Consider the following 22,441-nt stretch of genomic DNA (forward strand, 5'->3'; position numbering starts at 1 on the left):
ACCACCAGCCTTGAGTAATCATTCTCTATGGTAGGACTACAGTACAGGTATTTAAAAGATTTGATGATTGTTAGTCTCAATTTATTGTAAGTCAAGTCAGGCAGGATATAATATTTAATTCTGCCACCTTTTCGTTCGAGCTTGAAACATTTTGGAGGATTAGACTCTAGGGACCCGAGATTTTCCAGTGACAATTTGTTTCATTGAGCTCTTTATTTTATCAAGGGAACTGTCGTAGGACACTCTTGATTTGTTGGTGAGAAGACTGGATGGTCAAGTGACCCCATTCTACTTACTGTTTGCTCGGAGCCGGCATAGAACCCTTCGTTTTCATTAATACATTTTGTTTAATTGAAGCAGTGATCGAGCCCTCTGGTTTATTTACAGTTTGAGCGGAGCAGGAATTGAACCCTCCGTTTTCTTTAATACCCGTTCATTTCCCCTGATAGTTTAAGTTATTCTTGCAAGTATGGAGGAATACCAGTTTTGGATGAACACTGGAAGTAAGTTAGGAATAACAGGGAAAAATTTATAATCTTTCATTAGTGCTAAGATCTTGGAAAGAATTGAGAGAGAAGAGAGACAGTTAGAAAGGGAAAGACAGGAGGAAAAGGAGAGAGAGAAAATCGAAAGAGAAGAAGAAAAGGAGAGAAAGAGGACCTTGAAAGACAGGAGAAAAAGGAGAGAGAGAGAATTGAGAGAGAAATCCGAGAAAGACAGAAAGAGGGCGAGAAGACCAAAAAGAGCGTGATAGACTTGATCGTGAGGAAAGAGCTAGAGAACGTGAGGAAGAAGCTAAGATACATGAGGAACAGGTTAAATTAAGAGAACTTGAGGAAAGAGCAAAGGATAGAGAACATGAGTTAATAGAGAGAGAAAAGGATCGCGAGCTCGAAAAAGCTCGCCTTGAATTAGAGAACAAAAAGTTAGCTTTTACAAAACAATTAGAGGAAGGAGTAATTGAACATCATGCAGCTAGTGCACATATTCCAACACCTAATTTACCTCCCTTCACAGAGGGTGAAGACATTACTTCATACATTATCAGGTTTGAAAATACCGCTACCCTCTGTGAATGGCCTGCTGACACCTGGGCTACCAGGTTAGGAATGTTATTTTCTGGTACAGCCTTGAATATCTTTGCAACTTTGTCGCAGGATATCATATGTAATTATAACCTACTGAAGAAGGCAATCCTTAAAGCATATCAAAAAACCACTAATTCTTACAGGAAAGATTTCAGGTATGCCACCTTACAGCATGGCCAGAACTTTCAGCAGTTACAGGTAACACTTTCATTTGTTCGACTTTAGGATAGAGACTTCAGGAATTGATCACAGTTATGAATCTCTTAGAGACTTCATGGTTGTTGACCAGTTCCTGACGGCTCTTCCCCACCAGATAAGAACATTCATAAGAGAACGTAACCTGATTAAAGCTGAAGAAGTTGCTGAGGCTGATGACCTGTATGCTGAGGCTCACAATTCCTATAAAGACCTAAAGGGATCGAACACTGTAGTGATGCAGTAGTATAGTGAACACTGTTGTGATACAGTAGTATAGTGAACACTGTAGTGATGCAGTGGCATAGTGAACACTGTAGTGATGCAGTAGTCTGGTGAACACTGTAGTGATGCTGTAGTATAGTGAACACTAGTGATGCAGTAATATAGTGAACACTGTAGTGATGCAGTAGTATGGTGAACACTGTAGTGATGCAGTAGAATGGTGAGCACTGTCATGATGCAGTAGTATAGTGAACACTGTTGTGATACAGTAGTATAGTGAACACTGTAGTGATGCAGTGGTATAGTGAACACTGTAGTGATGCAGTAGTATGGTGAACACTGTAGTGATGCAGTAGTATGGTGAACACTGTAGTGATGCAGTAGTATGGTGAACACTGTAATGATGCAGTAGTATAGTGAACACTGTAATGATGCAGTAGTATGGTGAACACTGTAATGATGCAGTAGTATGGTGAACACTGTAGTGATGCAGTAGTATGGTAAACACTGTAGTGATGCAGTAGTGTGGTGAACACTGTAGTGATGCAGTAGTATAGTGAACACTGTAGTGATGCAGTAGTATAGTGAACACTGTAGTGATGCAGTAGTATAGTGAACACTGTAGTGATGCAGTAGTATAGTGAACACTGTGGTGATGCAGTAGTATAGTGAACACTGTGGTGATGCAGTAGTATAGTGAACACTGTGGTGATGCAGTATTATGGTGAACACTGTAGTGATGCATTAGTATAGTGAACACTGTAGTGATGCAGTAGTATAGTGAACACTGTGGTGATGCAGTAGTATAGTGAACACTGTGGTTATGCAGTAGTATGGTGAGCACTGTGGTGATGCAGTAGTATAGTGAGCACTGTGGTGATGCAGTAGTATAGTGAGCACTGTGGTGATGCAGTAGTATAGTGAACACTGTAGTGATGCAGTAGTATAGTGAACACTGTGGTTATGCAGTAGTATGGTGAACACTGTAGTGATGCAGTAGTATAGTGAACACTGTGGTGATGCAGTAGTATAGTGAACTCTGTGGTGATGCAGTAGTATGGTGAACACTGTAATGATGCAGTAGTATAGTGTACACTGTTGTGATACAGTAGTATAGTGAAAACTGTGGTGATGCAGTAGTATTGTGAACACTGTAATGATGCAGTAGTATAGTGAACACTGTTGTGATACAGTAGTATAGTGAACACTGTAGTAATGCAGTAGTATTGTGAACACTCTAGTGATGCAGTAGTATGGTGAACACTGTAATGATGCAGTAGTATAGTGAACACTGTTGTGATACAGTAGTATAGTGAACACTGTAGTGATGCAGTGGTATAGTGAACACTGTAGTGATGCAGTAGTATGGTGAACTCTGTAGTGATGCAGTAGTATGGTGAACACTGTAGTGATGCAGTAGTATAGTGAACACTGTAGTGATGCAGTAGTATAGTGAACACTGTAGTGATGCAGTAGTATGGTGAACACTGTAGTGATGCAGTAGTATGGTGAACACTGTAGTGATGCAGTAGTATAGTGAACACTGTAGTGATGCAGTAGTATAGTGAACACTGTAGTGATGCAGTAGTATAGTGAACACTGTAGTGATGCAGTAGTATAGTGAACACTGTAGTGATGCAGTAGTATAGTGAACACTGTAGTGATGCAGTAGTATAGTGAACACTGAACACTGTAGTGATGCAGTAGTATAGTGAACACTGTAGTGATGCAGTAGTATAGTGAACACTGTAGTGATGCAGTAGTATAGTGAACACTGTAGTGATGCAGTAGTATAGTGAACACTGTAGTGATGCAGTAGTATAGTGAACACTGTAGTGATGCAGTAGTATAGTGAACACTGTAGTGATGCAGTAGTATAGTGAACACTGTAGTGATGCAGTAGTATAGTGAACACTGTAGTGATGCAGTAGTATAGTGAACACTGTAGTGATGCAGTAGTATAGTGAACACTGTAGTGATGCAGTAGTATAGTGAACACTGTAGTGATGCAGTAGTATAGTGAACACTGTAGTGATGCAGTAGTATAGTGAACACTGTAGTGATGCAGTAGTATGGTGAACACTGTAATGATGCAGTAGTATAGTGAACACTGTAGTGATGCAGTAGTATAGTGAACACTGTAGTGATGCAGTAGTATAGTGAACACTGTAGTGATGCAGTAGTATAGTGAACACTGTAGTGATGCAGTAGTATAGTGAACACTGTAGTGATGCAGTAGTATAGTGAACACTGTAGTGATGCAGTAGTATAGTGAACACTGTAGTGATGCAGTAGTATAGTGAACACTGTAGTGATGCAGTAGTATAGTGAACACTGTACTGTAGTATAGTGAACACTGTAGCATGTAGTATAGTGAACACTGTAGCTGTAGTATAGTGAACACTGTAGCATGTAGTATAGTGAACACTGTAGTGATGCAGTAGTATAGTGAACACTGTAGTGATGCAGTAGTATAGTGAACACTGTAGTGAGTAGCACTGTAGCGATAGTAGTATAGTGAACACTGTAGTGATGCAGTAGTATAGTGAACACTGTAGTGATGCAGTAGTATAGTGAACACTGTAGTGATGCAGTAGTATAGTGAACACTGTAGTGATGCAGTAGTATAGTGAACACTGTAGTGATGCAGTAGTATAGTGAACACTGTAGTGATGCAGTAGTATAGTGAACACTGTAGTGATGCAGTAGTATAGTGAACACTGTAGTGATGCAGTAGTATAGTGAACACTGTAGTGATGCAGTAGTATAGTGAACACTGTAGTGATGCAGTAGTATAGTGAACACTGTAGTGATGCAGTAGTATAGTGAACACTGTAGTGATGCAGTAGTATAGTGAACACTGTAGTGATGCAGTAGTATAGTGAACACTGTAGTGATGCAGTAGTATAGTGAACACTGTAGTGATGCAGTAGTATAGTGAACACTGTAGTGATGCAGTAGTATAGTGAACACTGTAGTGATGCAGTAGTATAGTGAACACTGTAGTGATGCAGTAGTATAGTGAACACTGTAGTGATGCAGTAGTATAGTGAACACTGTAGTGATGCAGTAGTATAGTGAACACTGTAGTGATGCAGTAGTATAGTGAACACTGTAGTGATGCAGTAGTATAGTGAACACTGTAGTGATGCAGTAGTATAGTGAACACTGTAGTGATGCAGTAGTATAGTGAACACTGTAGTGATGCAGTAGTATAGTGAACACTGTAGTGATGCAGTAGTATAGTGAACACTGTAGTTATGCAGTATAGTGAACACTGTAGTGATGCAAAATATTTGTTTTGAATTGATACAAATAATGCTCCAATGTATTTTGTTTTTTCAATTTATGCATTATGTGCGAGTTTGATTATTTTCTAGTCATTACAAAACTCCGTTAAATATTGTTAATAAAAGTCGTAGTTTCAACAGTGGTGGAATTTTCAGCTAACCAAAATAATTACAAATGCTTTTGTGAAGGATTCATTACTAATTCATAAATTAAAGTGACATCATGGTAATGTTTGTATTTTTCAGACAGATCGTATATTATTATTATTATAATAAAGGGGGAAGCGCTAAGCCCGTTGGGTTATACAGCGCCTGGGGGGGGGAATGTGGAAGGCATTCAGGCTTAATTCGGGGAACTGGAGCACAGATCCAATTCCCTAAATCAAGAGGACAGATGGCATAGTTTCCTGTCTTATTGTTGGTTAACTGTAACATTGTGTTCTAACAGAGACAGCGATGGGACGCAGCATCAATGCTCAGGAAGACAGTGAATCACAATACGTTCAAGCTGTCAGGAAGTAAGTTTGCCGATGCTAAGTTTCAGTGACTTCAAACTTAACTTGCTGGTGTATTTCAGGTTATTAGTTTCTCCTCTATAACACGAGAATACCCAAATTTACCAATTATTAAAATTGGAATATTAATTAAGATGTGATAAGAAAGCATTTAATACTTATGCTTTGTTTCACGATTTCAACTCTAATATTTAATTGCGTTAGAAACTTCTGCCGCACTCTGCACTAATCTTTTCACATGCATTGACATACAGGAGGGTAGAGCTAAGCAACATTAAAATGGTATAAAATACCGACAGGTTGTTAGGTAAGATACATATGCAACAGTTAGGTATCTTTATTTCGAAACGTTTCGCCTACACAGTAGGCTTCTTCAGTCGAGTACAGAAAAGTTGATAGAAGCAGAAGAGACTTGAAGACGATGTAATCAGTCCATCACCCTTAAAGTTTTGAGGTGGTCAGTCCCTCAGTCTGGAGAAGAGCATTGTCCCATAGTATGAAACAATATCTTTCATACTATGGAACAATGCTCTTCTCCAGACTGAGGGACTGACCACCTCAAAACTTTAAGGGTGATGGACTGATTACATCGTCTTCAAGTATCTTCTGCTTCTATCAACTTTTCTGTACTCGACTGAAGAAGCCTACTGTGTAGGCGAAACGTTTCGAAATAAAGATACCTAACTGTTGCATATGTGTCTTGCCTAACAGAGCTAAGCAACTCTGGAATTCCTTACTTGGATCACACAGTAACTAAAATACATCCATATATTATTACATCTAATAGTATACTGGTAGTCGAGTTTTAGTTGACAATTGTGAGGCGCATCACTGAGGTGGTAATGTACAGGAGATACAACTATTGTTAGTAATATGACTAGACATTAAAACACCTCCTTCACTCTAGTGCTGTATTACCCATACAGGTTTATCACACTTTTGTCAATAATAATTATGATAAACTACTATTAATTCTATTAAAAATAATAATCATAATTAAAATAGGAAAAAAAATAATGAATTAACTAATGTAATAAGTAATAAAAATAATTATTATTAACATTATTATAATTATTACTTGGTTGTATCTGTGGCAGAAATAATAATATTAGCATTATATATTTAACTGTTTAATTTGTTTCAATTCCTGCTGCTCTTCCATGAGAGAATTATTATATCCAACAATTGTCATGAAAAAAACTTTCTAAACATTTAAAACCGTTCAGTTTAAATTGTCTCTTAACACTAATAAATATTTTATTTCTTTGTAGAAGTGAATATTTAGTTAAGTTGGACAAAGAATCGATACAAACTTATTAAAGTTAATGTGAATGGTTGAAATTACTTCTAATCCAATATACTTGAGCAGGATGACCAGGTACGTTCATCAACGCATTTTTCGTCCCTGGCTACACAACGACTTCATGTACAAGCTTCTGGGACCTGCCAAAGATTTTGAAGCTTGCCTAAAAGTTCTCCACAACATGTCCAACAGCACCATCAAGGAGAGGAAACAAAACAAAACCATCGAGAATAAATTAGTCATTGGAGAGACGGAAGAAAAATACGGTAAGTTATATGTTTGAATGCCATTTCAGTGAGATGATAGAAACATAAATAAATAAGTATATATATATATATATATATATATATATATATATATATGTGCAGTAAGATCACAGTAAACAGGTGATTTCAGAATATGCAAAAAAACCACTGTGAAAGAATAGAGAAATTTCAAGCGCTTTCGTGACTACTCACATTATCAAGGAACAATGAAAGTAATGCATCAAAGGAAGGTATATAAAGGGTCTAGTCCACACCTCACTATCACATCCCACAACAAAGCAACACCAGACGCGCGACCCATAAGAAAAGGAACACTGCAGTAGGTCCGCCGGCCCAACTAGACAGGTCCTTCACACAACCCACCAACAAACTATTCTACCCAAGAAATAAGAATTTTTAAAATTCATTGTTTGTCCAACGTATTATTAAATTCTTTCCAAATTCTATTAATTATAAATGGATCTAATTTATATAAACCAAAGGAAATATTAATATTATTGTCAAAACTGGTTTTTATGAAACAAGATTCAATTATATTTCTGTCAACCATGGACTTGCTAGATACAACTTTCTTAACTTTTTGAAAATCAATTGGATGGTTAAAATCTCTCACATGAATAAATAGAGCATTGGAATCTTGTCCAGTTCTAATGCTATATTTATGTTGTTTTAATCTTAGTTCGAGATTTTTACCAGTTTGATCGTAATAAGCTTTATCGCAAATTTTACAAGGAATCTTATAGACACATCCGTCAGCATTTTGGGGGGAATTCTTTATCAAAAGTTTTTTTTACTGTATCAAGATTTTTAAATATTTTTATTATTTTATTATCACACTGGCCGATTTCCAACGAGGCAGGGTGGCCCGAAAAAGAAAAACTTTCACCATCATTCGCTCCATCACTGTCTTGCCAGAAGGGTGCTTTACACTACAGTTTTTAAACTGCAACATTAACACCCCTCCTTCAGAGTGCAGGCACTGTACTTCCCATCTCCAGGACTCAAGTCTGGCCTGCCGGTTTCCCTGAACCCCTTCATAAATGTTACTTTGTTCTCACTCCAACAGCACGTCAAGCATTAAAAACCATTTGTCTCCATTCACTCCTATCAAACACGCTCACGCATGCCTGCTGGAAGTCCAAGCCCCTCGCACACAAAACCTCCTTTACCCCCTCCCTCCAACCTTTTCTAGGCCGACCCCTACCCCGCCTTCCTTCCACTACAGACTGATATGTTGGTGAGGGGCTCTTGATTTAGGGAATTGGATCTCTTGGAGTCATTCTATTTCGCTCCTCTTGGATTCTCCCCATATATGTCCGAACCACCTCAACAACCCTTCCTCAGCCCTCTGGACAACAGTTTTGGTAATCCCGCACCTCCTCCTAACTTCCAAACTACGAATTCTCTGCATTATATTCACACCACACATTGCCATCAGACATGACATCTCCACTGCCTCCAGCCTTCTCCTCGCTGCAACATTCATCACCCATGCTTCACACCCATATAAGAGCGTTGGTAAAACTATACTCTCATACATTCCCCTCTTTGCCTCCAAGGACAAAGTTCTTTGTCTCCACAGACTCCTAAGTGCACCACTTTACCTTTTCCCCTCATCAATTCTATGATTCACCTCATCTTTCATAGACCCATTCGCTGACACGTCCACTCCCAAATATCTGAATACATTCACCTCCTCCATACTCTCTCCCTCCAATCTGATATCCAATCTTTCATCACCTAATCTTTTTGTTATCCTCATAACCTTACTCTTTCCTGTATTCACTTTTAGTTTTCTTCTTTTGCATACCCTACCAAATTCATCCACCAATCTCTGCAACTTCTCTTCAGAATCTCCCAAGAGCACAGTGTCATCAGCAAAGAGCAACTGTGACAACTCCCACTTTATGTGTGATTCTTTATCTTTTAACTCCACGCCTCTTGCCAGGACCCTCGCATTTACTTCTCTTACAACCCCATCTATAAATATATTAAAGAACCACTGTGACATCACACATCCTTGTCTAAGGCCTACTTTTACTGGGAAATAATGTCCCTCTTTCCTACATACTCTAACTTGAGCATCACTATCCTCGTAAAAACTCTTCACTGCTTTCAGTAACCTACCTCCTACACCATACACCTGCAACATCTGCCACATTGCCCCCCTATCCACCCTGTCATACGCCTTTTCCAAATCCATAAATGCCACAAAGACCTCTTTAGCCTTATCTAAATACTGTTCACTTATGTGTTTCACTGTAAACACCTGGTCCACACACCCCCTACCTTTCCTAAAGCCTCCTTGTTCATCTGCTATCCTATTCTCCGTCTTACTCTTAATTCTTCCAATAATAACTCTACCATACACTTTACGAGATATACTCAACAGACTTATTCCCCTATAATTTTTGCACTCTCTTTTGTCCCCTTTGCCTTTATACGGAGGAACTATGCATGCTCTCTGCCAATCCCTAGGTACCTTACCTTCTTCCATACATTTATTAAATAATTGCACCAACCACTCCAAAACTATATCCCCACCTGCTTTTAACATTTCTATCTTTATCCCATCAATCCCGGCTGCCTTACCCCCTTTCATTTTACCTACTGCCTCACGAACTTCCCCCACACTCTCAACTGGCTCTTCCTCACTCCTACAAGATGTTATTCCTCCTTGCCCTATACACGAAATCACAGCTTCCCTATCTTCATCAACGTTTAACAATTCCTCGAAATATTCCCTCCTTCTTCCCAATACCTCTAACTCTCCTATTTTTAACTGACGAATCCATTTTTTCTCTAGACTTCCTTAACTTGTTAATTTCACTCCAAAACTTTTTCTTATTTTCAACAAAATTTGTTGATAACATCTCACCCACTCTCTCATTTGCTCTCTTTTTACATTGCTTCACCACTCTCTTAACCTCTCTCTTTTTCTCCATATACTCTTCCCTCCTTGCATCACTTCTACTTTGTAAAAACTTCTCATATGCTAACTTTTTCTCCCTTACATCATCATTCCACCAATCGCTCCTCTTCCCTCCCGCACCCACCTTCCTGTAACCACAAACTTCTGCTGAACACTCCAACACTACTTTTTTAAACCTACCCCATTCCTCTTTGACCCCATTGCCTATGCTCTCATTAGCCCATCTATCCTCCAATAGCTGTTTATATCTTACCCTAACTGCCTCCTCTTTTAGTTTATAAACCTTCACCTCTCTCTTCCCTGATGCTTCTATTCTCCTTTTATCCCATCTACCTTTTACTCTCAGTGTAGCTACAACTAGAAAGTGATCTAATATATCTGTGGCCCCTCTATAAACATGTACATCCTGAAGTCTACTCAACAGTGTTTTATCTACCAATACATAATCCAACAAACTACTGTCATTTCGCCCTACATCATATCTTGTATACTTATTTATCCTCTTTTTCTTAAAATATGTATTACCTATAACTAAACCCCTTTCTATACAAAGTTCAATCAAAGGGCTCCCATTTTCATTTACACCTGGCACCCCAAACTTACCTACCACACCCTCTCTAAAAGTTTCTCCTACTTTAGCATTCAGGTCCCCTACCACAATTACCCTCTCACTTGGTTCAAAGGTTCCTATACATTCACTTAACAATTCCCAAAATCTCTCTCTCTTCTCTACATTCATCTCTTCTCCAGGTGCATACACGCTTATTATGACCCACTTTTCGCATCCAACCTTTCCTTTAATCCACATAATTCTTGAATTTACACATTCATATTCTCTTTTCTCCTTCCATAACTGATCCTTCAACATTACTGCTACCCCTTCCTTTGCTCTAACTCTCTCAGATACTCCAGATTTAATCCCATTTATTTCCCCCCACCGAAATTCCCCTACCCCCTTCAGCTTTGTTTCGCTTAGGGCCAGGACATCCAACTTCTTTTCATTCATAACATCAGCAATCATCTGTTTCTTGTCATCCGCACTACATCCACGCACATTCAAGCATCCCAGTTTTATAAAGTTTTTCTTCTCTTTTTTAGTAAATGTCTACAGGAGAAGGGGTTACTAGCCCATTGCTCCCGGCATTTTAGTCGCCTCATACGACACGCATGGCTTACGGAGGAAAGATTCTTTTCTACTTCCCCATGGACAATAGAAGAAATAAAGAAGAACAAGAGCTATTTAGAAAAAGGAGAAAAACCTAGATGTATGTATATATGTATGCATGTGCATGTCTGTGAAGTGTGTCCAAAGTGTAAGTAGGAGTAGCAAGATATCCCTGTTATCTAGCGTGTTTATGAGACAGAAAAACAAACCAATCCTACCATCATGCAAAACAATTACAGGTTTCTGTTTCACAGTCATCTGGCAGGACGGTAGTACTTCCCTGGGTGGTTGCTGTCTACCAACCTACTACCTATTTTTAAATACAACTTTAATATTAAGTTTTAAGAAGAGAAGGCATATCAACCAAGTTTTCATGGTAAGGGAGAACCAACATATTTTTAGATGAATAAGGCTGGTTGTCCCTTTTTGGATTGTAAAAAGTATTTCTTGCAACTTTAAAAGATTTATCAGTTACGTTTCTTGGGTATTTCAAATCATTACCTATTTCATAAATTTTGGATATTTCCTCATCTATGAACTCTGGACTACAAATACGTAAAGCTCTCAGAAACATTGATGAGAAAACAGACAGTTTATCTCTAACTTGATGCGAAGAATAATAGTGGACATAGGAACAGTTATTTGTAGGTTTTCTGCAAATTTTAAATTTGAATTCATTATTAATCTCAATAATTACATATATATATATATATATATATATATATATATCTATATATATATATATATATATAGGTATATATATATATATATATATAAATGAAAAGAAAAAAAACGGATTAGAAATTTTGCCTAAAAAACAACTAGGTACATTTTATGTGAATAAAAATTTGAAAAATTTGTTTGTAATATAAATCTGCTAAAATTAATCTGAATGTAATGAAAAATACATATCTTTTATTATTTAATTGTATTGTTCAATAAAAATAAACTTTTTAAGATTACTAAAAATGTACATTATGTTAAGGTAGGATATGGTTATTTTTTAGGTAAGTTTCGAGCAAAAGTAAATATGTTTTACTCTGTTTATAATGAAAAAATTATGGCAGTTTGGCCTATCTGACCAATTGTGCTTATTAGACACGAGAGACACTCAAGCACACAGTCTTTTTTTAATGTTTAGTCTTATATTCGCAGGGATAAAAAAGCGTAGAGCGTTCCTGGATCTTTTGTTGGAATACTCAGAGGAGAACCCAGAGTTCAATGATGAAGAAATTCGGAAAGAAGTGGACACTTTCATGTTTGCCGGTCACGACACCACAGGCTCAGCCATCAACTCCATCTTGTATATTCTTGGTCTTCATCCAGATATTCAGGTACGACTTTTACTCTTAAGCAATATATGATATGTAAATTGTTTTTTATATAAGTTCTCTTAAATTTCTTTTTTATGGTATGGGGAGATGCTGACAAAAGGTTCTTCCTCAGAAAGCTGTAGTGAATAACACAGAGGATGTAGCTCACAGCCAACACTATCATGTGCTATTTAGCCAAATACATCCTATTGTCGTAGGCATACTCTGTTGCAAACAGTATACACTGGTGACCCTTTTTAGCCATCTACCGATGGAAGCAAAAGAAACATTGCTATAATTTATTTTGTTTTGTATGAGTTGCAGTGGCTCTGTGCGTTGTTGCTCCAATTCACACGGAATATACGTGTATTTGCGGCGATGCGCAAGCCGACCAATATAGTCTACATGGTCTTAACTGTTCCAAAACCAAGGGCTGGCATGCAAGACATAATGAGGTCAACGACATCATTAAGAGAACCCTTGCTACAGCTGGATGCCCAGCCAAGAGGGAGCTCCGATCACAAGCAGCCAACAATACCCACAATCCAGCAAACCACCCCGACAGGATCACCATCTATCCTTGGAAGAATGGCAAGCGCTTAGCATGGGACCATACTTGTGTGTCCACACTGGCTGACACCTATATCCATCACAGTGTAGGGCTACAGGGAGGAGTTGCTGACCACAGGGAGGAGTACATGATCAGCAAGCACAGGGACATAAGCCAACAGTATCAATTTGTCCCATTGGGATCAGAGACCTTGGGATCATGGGAAAAAAATGCCACACTTTTCCTTAAAGAACTGGGTTCCAGACTCATCGACACCACCAGGAAACCAAGGGCAGCCACTTTCATGTTCTAGCGCCTCAGCGTGGCCATCCAGAGCGGAAATGCTTGCTGCATTCTGGGCTCGCGTCCAGCTTCGGAGGACCTAGAGGAGATTCATAGCTTTTAATATATTGTCCCAGTGTATTCATGTTTGTGTTTTCTATCAATGTATTCTACCTATTAATAAAGTACGTATATAATATAAATTATAGAGGGTGGTAGGAGAAGAAAATACTCTAACAGCTCCGGGGAGAACCTTGAGTTTTCCCTGAGGTACGTTTGTTGTCTTCTCTCAGGAAGAGGGTCCCCAGTAAAGCTCTAGAGGCGGTACCTCCCTATATTTATTATATATATGTATATAATATATATATATATATATATATATATATATATATATATATATATATATATATATATATATATATATATATATATATATAATATATATATATATATATAGCTCCTGAAGATCCTTGTTGACCAGATAATTTTTCTTACTTACTGAATTATTAAATGTGTTAAAGGCGATATGCATGATTGTCAAGACGAAGCCAGTACCTGCCGTCTAAGTGATGACATTCTAATGTTCAGCTCCTGAACTGAAGTTTGGTTTATAAGTTTCCTAATATCCATATAATGATACTAATTACATTTCTCGGAATTTAACAGAACGTCACATTCCAAAAACCACTTATAACCACTTCTTCTAATTAGTATACATCAATTTCTCATTTTCAGCCTATGATCAAGAAATGCAGAGATAAGGGAGATTAAATTTTTGGTATATTAATAGAAAGTAATAATGGGGGCGATAAGCACGACGAACAGGCTGTTAATTTGCATGAGGGTGAGGGTGAGGTTAGTGCACGTAGATGAGAAAGGAAGTATTTTATAGGTTCGTGGTTACAGTACGATATACACTGCTTGTGGAGGCTAGTACACCGAACGGGGAGTAGAATGAAATTAGCTCTGAGGCACTCACATCATCGTATGTCCTCAGATCACGGTACAACACCTAGCTCTGATGGGTGCGTGACTCTGTAGGATTGTATGGTCCCGTGGATTAGACGTCGTGGAGTTTTCGTTCACGAAAGTGCCTCAGTGAATAGGTATTACCGAAATCGCTTCTACAAAACAGGTTGGTTAATCTGTCGTCGACCCCATTTGATCAACTCCACAGGTTAGTGATTACTAAGAATATTGATCCATTTAAACACAAAAGGAAAATAATATTTATTGAAGTTAGAAAAGTCAAGCAAAAGTTTTACAACATAATACCACCCGAGTGTCAAGACCATTTACTAGATTACATATATAGGTGACTGAAACGGAAAACATAATGTTTACATGCTAGGAAACTAAACAATGTCGTAGCACAAAGTGGCTGGTCTCAACGTGCTAACCCGGAGTTCACTATCAACCTGTCAAGTGTTGAAGTTACTGGTGACCAGCGGACAACAAAGGGATATGAGTTAAGTTTCGCGCCTACTAGTGGGGACACTTATTATGTTGACCTTGCCAAATCCTTTTGCAATTTGGAAAAACAAGGGGACCTTTGCCCTGAAACGTTCAACATCAGCAAAGGCATGGTGTATGGAGCTTTTCTCAGACCTGTGGAACAGAACTGTACTCAAAGATTTATTATGTCGTACCATGAAATAAAGAAAGATGTCATCTTACGAGAGCTGACAAGGCAAATGTGATGGTTATTATGGACAAGGTAGATTATAGCGGAAAAATGAACACATTGTTATATGTGTTCATTTACGTACCCCTTAATAAGAACCCTTTGGACCAGGTTAAAAGTAAGTTTAATAAACAACTGAGAACTTTACTGAGAGGTAATTAGGAATTCATTAAACAGTTATCAGCAAGATCTGCGACACTCCCTTACATGTATGGTTTGATTGGAACCCACAAGCCAGGTTTTCCAGCCAGACCTATATTAGTTCTGTAGGATCGGCATCATATGCCTTGTCAAAACGGTTGGTAAAAATAGTAACTCCTTTGCTTGGCAACATTTCTGAAGCCCACTTAAAAGACAATGTTGATCTCATCGACAAATTGCAAAAATGTCAACATGTCTAATGATTTTACACTTGTTAGTTTTGATGTCACTACATTGTTCACGAGAGTCCCTGTTCCCGACTTGCTGTCTTATTTGGAAGAAGAATTAGACAGGTTCTCTTTGCCATATGATAAAAATATCATTATTAATTTCATTAAGCTATGTGTAGTTGATTGGAAGTTTGAGTTTGAGTGGAAATACTATGCTAAAAAACAAGGAATGGCGACTGGTAATCCGTTGTCCCCCTTACTGAGCAATCTAGCAATCTGTATATGGAACTTTTCGAGGCTAGACTGCTGAAAGATATCCTGCCATGTAGAGCTAAATGGTTCAGATATGTGGATGACGTCTTGTGTCTTTGACCAAGTTATTTGGCCTTTAATACATTTTTACCAAGACTTAATTCTGTGTGGAGGAAGAGGTGGACTGTAAACTTCCATTCTTAGATGTGTGACACACCGGGTTGATAGAAAGTTTAAGTTTACACTATAAAGAAAGGCCATAAATGTGTGCACATACATTCACTACTATTCCAAAAATGAGACTAGAGTCATAAGGAGTGTATTTCTTACTATGTTTTTGTGAGCCTACAGAGTGTGCAGTCCAGAGTTCCTAGATGAAGAAATTAGAAAAATATTTGACATTGGCATGAAACTGCGGTATCCTAAGGTGTTTGTGGAATCTACCTTGCTGGCAGCTAAGAACATTATTATAGAGCTGAACCTTTGGATAACACCTCAGACCAAGAATCTGCTGGTTCTCCCATACAACGAGAATTTATCTATCCTGCCGAATGCTCTTAGAAGATAAAGAATGCACCCCAAGAATGTGGTGTCTGTAGAGTTGGTTGCAGTCTCTCCTATTTGGGACAAACAGGAAAACCATTGGAAATAAGAATTTCCCAGCACCGTTATTCAATACGTACAGCACAAGAGTCGAACGTAATTTTCAACCACATTAGAGCTAGTAATAACCCGGCAAATTGGCGGGAAGCAAGAGTCATCTTTCCTTGTTCCTCCTGGCTTGAAAGGAATATTGTAAAATCAGCAGTTATTAAGCATGATAGGCAGTCAGTATACAATATCAGTGTTGTGCTGTTCAAATAAGATGCATATTTAATTAAGGCAATAGTACACAATCTAAAATTGGGCTCTTATATAATGCATTAGATTGTCTTAAATGTAGTGCCACATCAGGGAATTAGGGCCTATTTTTCCTGCAGTTTCTAAAAGTTGAACAAGAGTTTGTCTCAGAATTATGTGGGCTGAATATCTGTGGCCGTATTTCCTTATATTGCATATGCCTCCCTCTTTAAATGAGCTTATTTTAATGAACCCCATTTCCTTGACATAGTTTCTAATAGTCTCCCCTTTAAATGTTATTGTTTTCTCACTTTTCTATAATTGCAAGTGACTTCTATATCATTGACAATATATTTATATTTGTAAAGTCATTGATGTCATAGTGGAATATGACCGAATTTTTATTCCTGTATGCTCTGTCCCTCCCTCCCTCACTCCAGTGAAGACGGTCCATTGGGAACGCACTTGCTCGAACATATTCACTTCTCTGCAATTTTGCAAGCTTCTGACGATGTGTTGATTGCAATACGAAAGACCGTGGATGTTTTGCATCATATATATATATATATATATATATATATATATATATATATATATATATATATATATATATATATATATATATATATATATATATATATATATATATATATATACATATACATGAGAGTAAAAGGTAGATGGGATACAAGGAGAATAGAAGCATCAGGGAAGAGAGAGGTGAAGGTTTATAAACTAAAAGAGGAGGCAGTTAGGGTAAGATATAAACAGCTATTGGAGGATAGATGGGCTAATGAGAGCATAGGCAATGGGGTCGAAGAGGTATGGGGTAGGTTTAAAAATGTAGTGTTAGTGTTCAGCAGAAGTTTGTGGTTACAGGAAAGTGGGTGCGGGAGGGAAGAGGAGCGATTGGTGGAATGATGATGTAAAGAGAGTAGTAAGGGAGAAAAAGTTAGCATATGAGAAGTTTTTACAAAGTAGAAGTGATGCAAGGAGGGAAGAGTATATGGAGAAAAAGAGAGAGGTTAAGAGAGTGGTGAAGCAATGTAAAAAGAGAGCAAATGAGAGAGTGGGTGAGATGTTATCAACAAATTTTGTTGAAAATAAGAAAAAGTTTTGGAGTGAGATTAACAAGTTAAGAAAGCCTAGAGAACAAATGGATTTGTCAGTTAAAAATAGGAGAGGAGAGTTATTAAATGGAGAGTTAGAGGTATTGGGAAGATGGAGGGAATATTTTGAGGAATTGTTAAATGTTGATGAAGATAGGGAAGCTGTGATTTCGTGTATAGGACAAGGAGGAATAACATCTTGTAGGAGTGAGGAAGAGCCAGTTGTGAGTGTGGGGGAAGTTCGTGAGGCAGTAGGTAAAATGAAAGGGGGTAAGGCAGCCGGGATTGATGGGATAAAGGTAGAAATGTTAAAAGCAGGTGGGGATATAGTTTTGGAGTGGTTGGTGCAATTATTTAATAAATGTATGGAAGAGGGTAAGGTACCTAGGGATTGGCAGAGAGCATGCATAGTTCCTTTGTATAAAGGCAAAGGGGATAAAAGAGAGTGCAAAAATTATAGGCGGATAAGTCTGTTGAGTATACCTGGTAAAGTGTATGGTAGAGTTATTATTGAAAGAATTAAGAGTAAGACGGAGAATAGGATAGCAGATGAACAAGGAGGCTTTAGGAAAGGTAGGGGGTGTGTGGACCAGGTGTTTACAATGAAACATATAAGTGAACAGTATTTAGATAAGGCTAAAGAGGTCTTTGTGGCATTTATGGATTTGGAAAAGGCGTATGACAGGGTGGATAGGGGGGCAATGTGGCAGATATTGCAAGTGTATGGTGTAGGAGGTAGGTTACTGAAAGCAGTGAAGAGTTTTTACGAGGATAGTGAGGCTCAAGTTAGAGTATGTAGGAAAGAGGGAAATTATTTCCCAGGAAAAGTAGGCCTTAGACAAGGATGTGTGATGTCACCGTGGTTGTTTAATATATTTATAGATGCGGTTGTAAGAGAAGTAAATGCGAGGGTCTTGACAAGAGGCGTGGAGTTAAAAGATAAAGAATCACACACATAGTGGGAGTTGTCACAGCTGCTCTTTGCTGATGACACTGTGCTCTTGGGAGATTCTGAAGAGAAGTTGCAGAGATTGGTAGATGAATTTGGTAGGGTGTGCAGAAGAAGAAAATTAAAGGTGAATACAGGAAAGAGTAAGGTTATGAGGATAACAAAAAGATTAGGTGATGAAAAATTGAATATCAGATTGGAGGGAGAATGTATGGAGGAGGTGAATGTATTCAGATATTTGGGAGTGGACGTGTCAGCGGATGGGTCTATGAAAGATGAGGTGAATCATAGAATTGATGAGGGAAAAAGAGTGAGTGGTGCACTTAGGAGTCTGTGGAGACAAAGAACTTTGTCCTTGGAGGCAAAGAGGGGAATGTATGAGAGTATAGTTTTACCAACGCTCTTATATGGGTGTGAAGCATGGGTGATGAATGTTGCAGCGAGGAGAAGGCTGGAGGCAGTGGAGATGTCATGTCTGAGGGCAATGTGTGGTGTGAATATAATGCAGAGAATTCGTAGTTTGGAAGTTAGGAGGAGGTGCGGGATTACCAAAACTGTTGTCCAGAGGGCTGAGGAAGGGTTGTTGAGGTGGTTCGGACATGTAGAGAGAATGGAGCGAAACAGAATGACTTCAAGAGTGTATCAGTCTGTAGTGGAAGGAAGGCGGGGTAGGGGTCGGCCTAGGAAAGGTTGGAGGGAGGGGGTAAAGGAGGTTTTGTGTGCGAGGGGCTTGGACTTCCAGCAGGTATGCGTGAGCGTGTTTGATAGGAGTGAATGGAGACAAATGGTTTTTAATACTTGACGTGCTGTTGGAGTGTGAGCAAAGTAACATTTATGAAGGGGTTCAGGGAAACCGGCAGGCCGGACTTGAGTCCTGGAGATGGGAAGTACAGTGCCTGCACTCTGAAGGAGGGGTGTTAATGTTGCAGTTTAAAAACTGTAGTGTAAAGCACCCTTCTGGCAAGACAGTGATGGAGTGAATGATGGTGAAAGTTTTTCTTTTTCGGGCCACCCTGCCTTGGTGGGAATCGGCCAGTGTGATAATAATAATAATAATAATAATATATATATATATATATATATATATATATATATATATATATATATATATATAAATCAACAAGTCGGCCGTCTCCCACCTAGGTAGGGTGACCCACTGTGACGTCAGCAGACATCTCGAGGTGACGTCAGCAGACATCGTGACGTCATGAAGTCGGGCAGCATCGTGGGTGCCGTCATGAAGTCGGGCAGCATCGTCGGTGATGTCAATGTGATGCGGGCAGCAGACCACAGCATGGGGCCTGGTACATCTGGCTTGGTAACCCCACTTCCCCATGGACAATAGAAGAAATAAAAAAGAACAAGAGCTATTTAGAAAAAGGAGAAAAACCTAGATGTGGCGGCCATTGGTAGGGTGACCCACTGTGACAGATCCACGTGATGTCATGGGGCGCTTGGTAACCCATGTGGCCACACCCACGTGGTGGCGTTGGGATCCACTTGGCGTCGTGATCTATGTGGCATGCTGATCTACATGGCTTGCTAATCCATGTGGCTTCCTGATCCACATGGCTTGGTGATCTACATGGCATGCTGATCCACATGGCTTGCTGATCCACATGGCTTGCTGATCTACATGGCATGCTAATGCACGTGACTTGCTGATGCACGTGGTTTGCTGATGCACGTGGCTTGCTGATCTACGTGGCTTGCTGATCCACGTGTCTTGCTGATCTGCGTTTCTTGCTGAGCCACGTGTCTTGCTGATCCACATGGCTTCGAGTGGCCTCGGGCACTCGGATACACAGCATTGGCAATGAATTCACATGAAAAACAGCAGAAAACACAGCAGAGGGAGTGATGGCGTGGTGGTGTATGGTTGTGTGGTGGCGAGGAGCGTGGGTGAGGGTACGGCGAGGGAGGATCTGGCCACTTCCTCCTCTCAAACCCACAACACGGCGAAACGCACACTGGACGCAGAAATCACTACAAAACTCACCTCTGGTTTGCTGAAACAGCTGTGATGAGCTGAACAACAACAGCAGAACATACAAGTGACGCTGAACACGTGACTTGAGAAACAGCGTGGGACGCTGAAGTGTGAGGTCACTGGGAGACCACTCACAATTCTCGAAGAAATTCGGAAAATTTCTGCTAGATCCTCCTTGTACCTGTCTCCGGATGCTCAAACATGCAGACACGACATCAGGATAACTCGGTGAGAAACGGATGTTTGTTTTGAAGGGTGATAAAGTGAAGATGATGCCATACTTCTTCCTTCCTCTCTCTGGGCAAACACAACTGCTGCGACCACCGCTTCCCACCATTTATAACGAGATTGTATGGTGAGATGCAGTGGGAGTAAATGATACGTCTTAGGAGGCTTCTTAATTTATTAGTAATGTAGTGGTGGGTACACAGGCTTGTGTGTTGTGCCCATGGCTGGGGAAGGGCCATCCCACGAGAGAGAGAACTAGTACTTGTGTCTTTCTGCTTGGCCGTTTCCTTACCTGGAGGTTACCTGGAGGTTATTCCGGGGATCAACGCCCCAGCGGCCCGGTCCATGACCAGGCCTCCCGATGGATCAGGGCCTGATCAACTAGGCTGTTACTGCTGGCCGCACGCAGTCCAACGTACGAGCCACAGCCCGGCTGATCCGGCACTGACTTTAGGTATCTGTCCAGCTCTCTCTTGAAGGCAGCCAGGGGCTTATTGGCAATTCCCCTAATGCTTGATGGGAGGCTGTTGAACAGTTTTGGGCCCCGGACACTTATGGTGTTTTCCCTTAGTGTACCAATGGCGCCCCTACTTTTTATTGGGGGCATTTTGCATCGCCTGCCCAGTCTTTTACTTTCGTAGGGAGTGATTTCTGTGTGCAGATTTGGGACCATTCCTTCCAAGATTTTCCAAGTGTAGATTATGATATATCTCTCCCTCCTTCGTTCCAACGAGTACAAGTCAAGTGCTTCCAAGCATTCCCAGTAGTTAAGGTGCTTGACAGAACTTATATGTGCAGTAAAGGATCTCTGTACACTCTCTAGATCTGCGATTTCACCTGCTTTGAATGGAGATGTTAATGTACAGCAGTATTCCAGCCTAGAGAGAACAAGTGATTTGAAAAGGATCATCATGGGCTTGGCATCTCTCGTTTTGAAAGTTCTCATTATCCATCCTATCATTTTCTTTGCACGTGCGATCGTGGCACTGTTGTGATCCTTGAAAGTGAGATCCTCAGACATTACTACTCCCAGGTCCCTTACATTATTTTTCCGCTCTATTGTATGGCCGGAGTCAGTAGTATACTCTGTTCTAGTTATTATCTCCTCCAGTTTTCCATAACGGAGTAGTTGGAATTTGTCCTCATTGAACATCATATTGTTTACCGTTGCCCACTGGAAAACTTTGTTTATATCTTCTTGGAGGTTAACCGCGTCCTCAGCAGATGACAGCCTCATGCAGATCCTAGTATCATCTGCAAAGGATGATACGGTGCTGTGGGGTATATCTCTGTTTGTCTGATATGAGGATAAGGAATAAGATGGGGGCGAGTACTGTGCCTGTGGAACAGAGCTCTTCACTATGGCAGCCTCCGATTTAACTCTGTTGACCACTACTCTTTGTGTTCGATTTGTTAGGAAGTTGAAGATCCATCTCCCCACTTTCCCAGTTATTCCTTTAGCACGTATTTTATGGGCTATTACGCCATGATCGCATTTGTCAAATGCTTTTGCAAAGTCTGTGTATATTACATCTGCATTCTGATTTTCTTCCAGTGCATCCAAGGCCATGTCATAGTGATCCAGTAGTTGTGAGAGGCAGGAGCGACCTGCCCTGAACCCATGTTGCCCTGGATTGTGCAGATTTTGGGAATCCAGGTGATTTGCAATCCTGCTTCTTAGCACTCTTTCAAAGATTTTTATGATGTGGGACGTCAGAGCTATTGGTCTATAGTTCTTAGCTAATGCTTTGCTGCCACCTTTATGGAGTGGGGCTATATCCGTTGTTTTAAGTGACTGTGGAATTTCACCCATGTCCAAGCTCCTCCTCCATAGTGTACTTAGGGCACGCGAGAGGGGTTTCTTGCAGTTCTTAATGAAAACAGAGTTCCACGA

General features: G+C 39.7%; 1 protein-coding gene across 1 annotated transcript in view; it reads left to right on the forward strand.

The window, feature by feature from the left end:
* Positions 1-22,441, forward strand: part of LOC128705522 (cytochrome P450 4C1-like) — a gene marked incomplete at its 5' end in the record, with an annotated part of 195,074 nt that overhangs the window by 40,364 nt on the left and 132,269 nt on the right. Inside the window, 3 exon segments of the mRNA XM_070096505.1 lie at positions 5,247-5,316; positions 6,683-6,882; positions 12,135-12,313. Of these exon segments, the coding sequence (XP_069952606.1) occupies positions 5,247-5,316; positions 6,683-6,882; positions 12,135-12,313 (449 nt within the window).

This window comes from Cherax quadricarinatus, chromosome 53, assembly GCF_038502225.1.
Source record: "Cherax quadricarinatus isolate ZL_2023a chromosome 53, ASM3850222v1, whole genome shotgun sequence".
NCBI lineage: Eukaryota > Metazoa > Arthropoda > Malacostraca > Decapoda > Parastacidae > Cherax > Cherax quadricarinatus.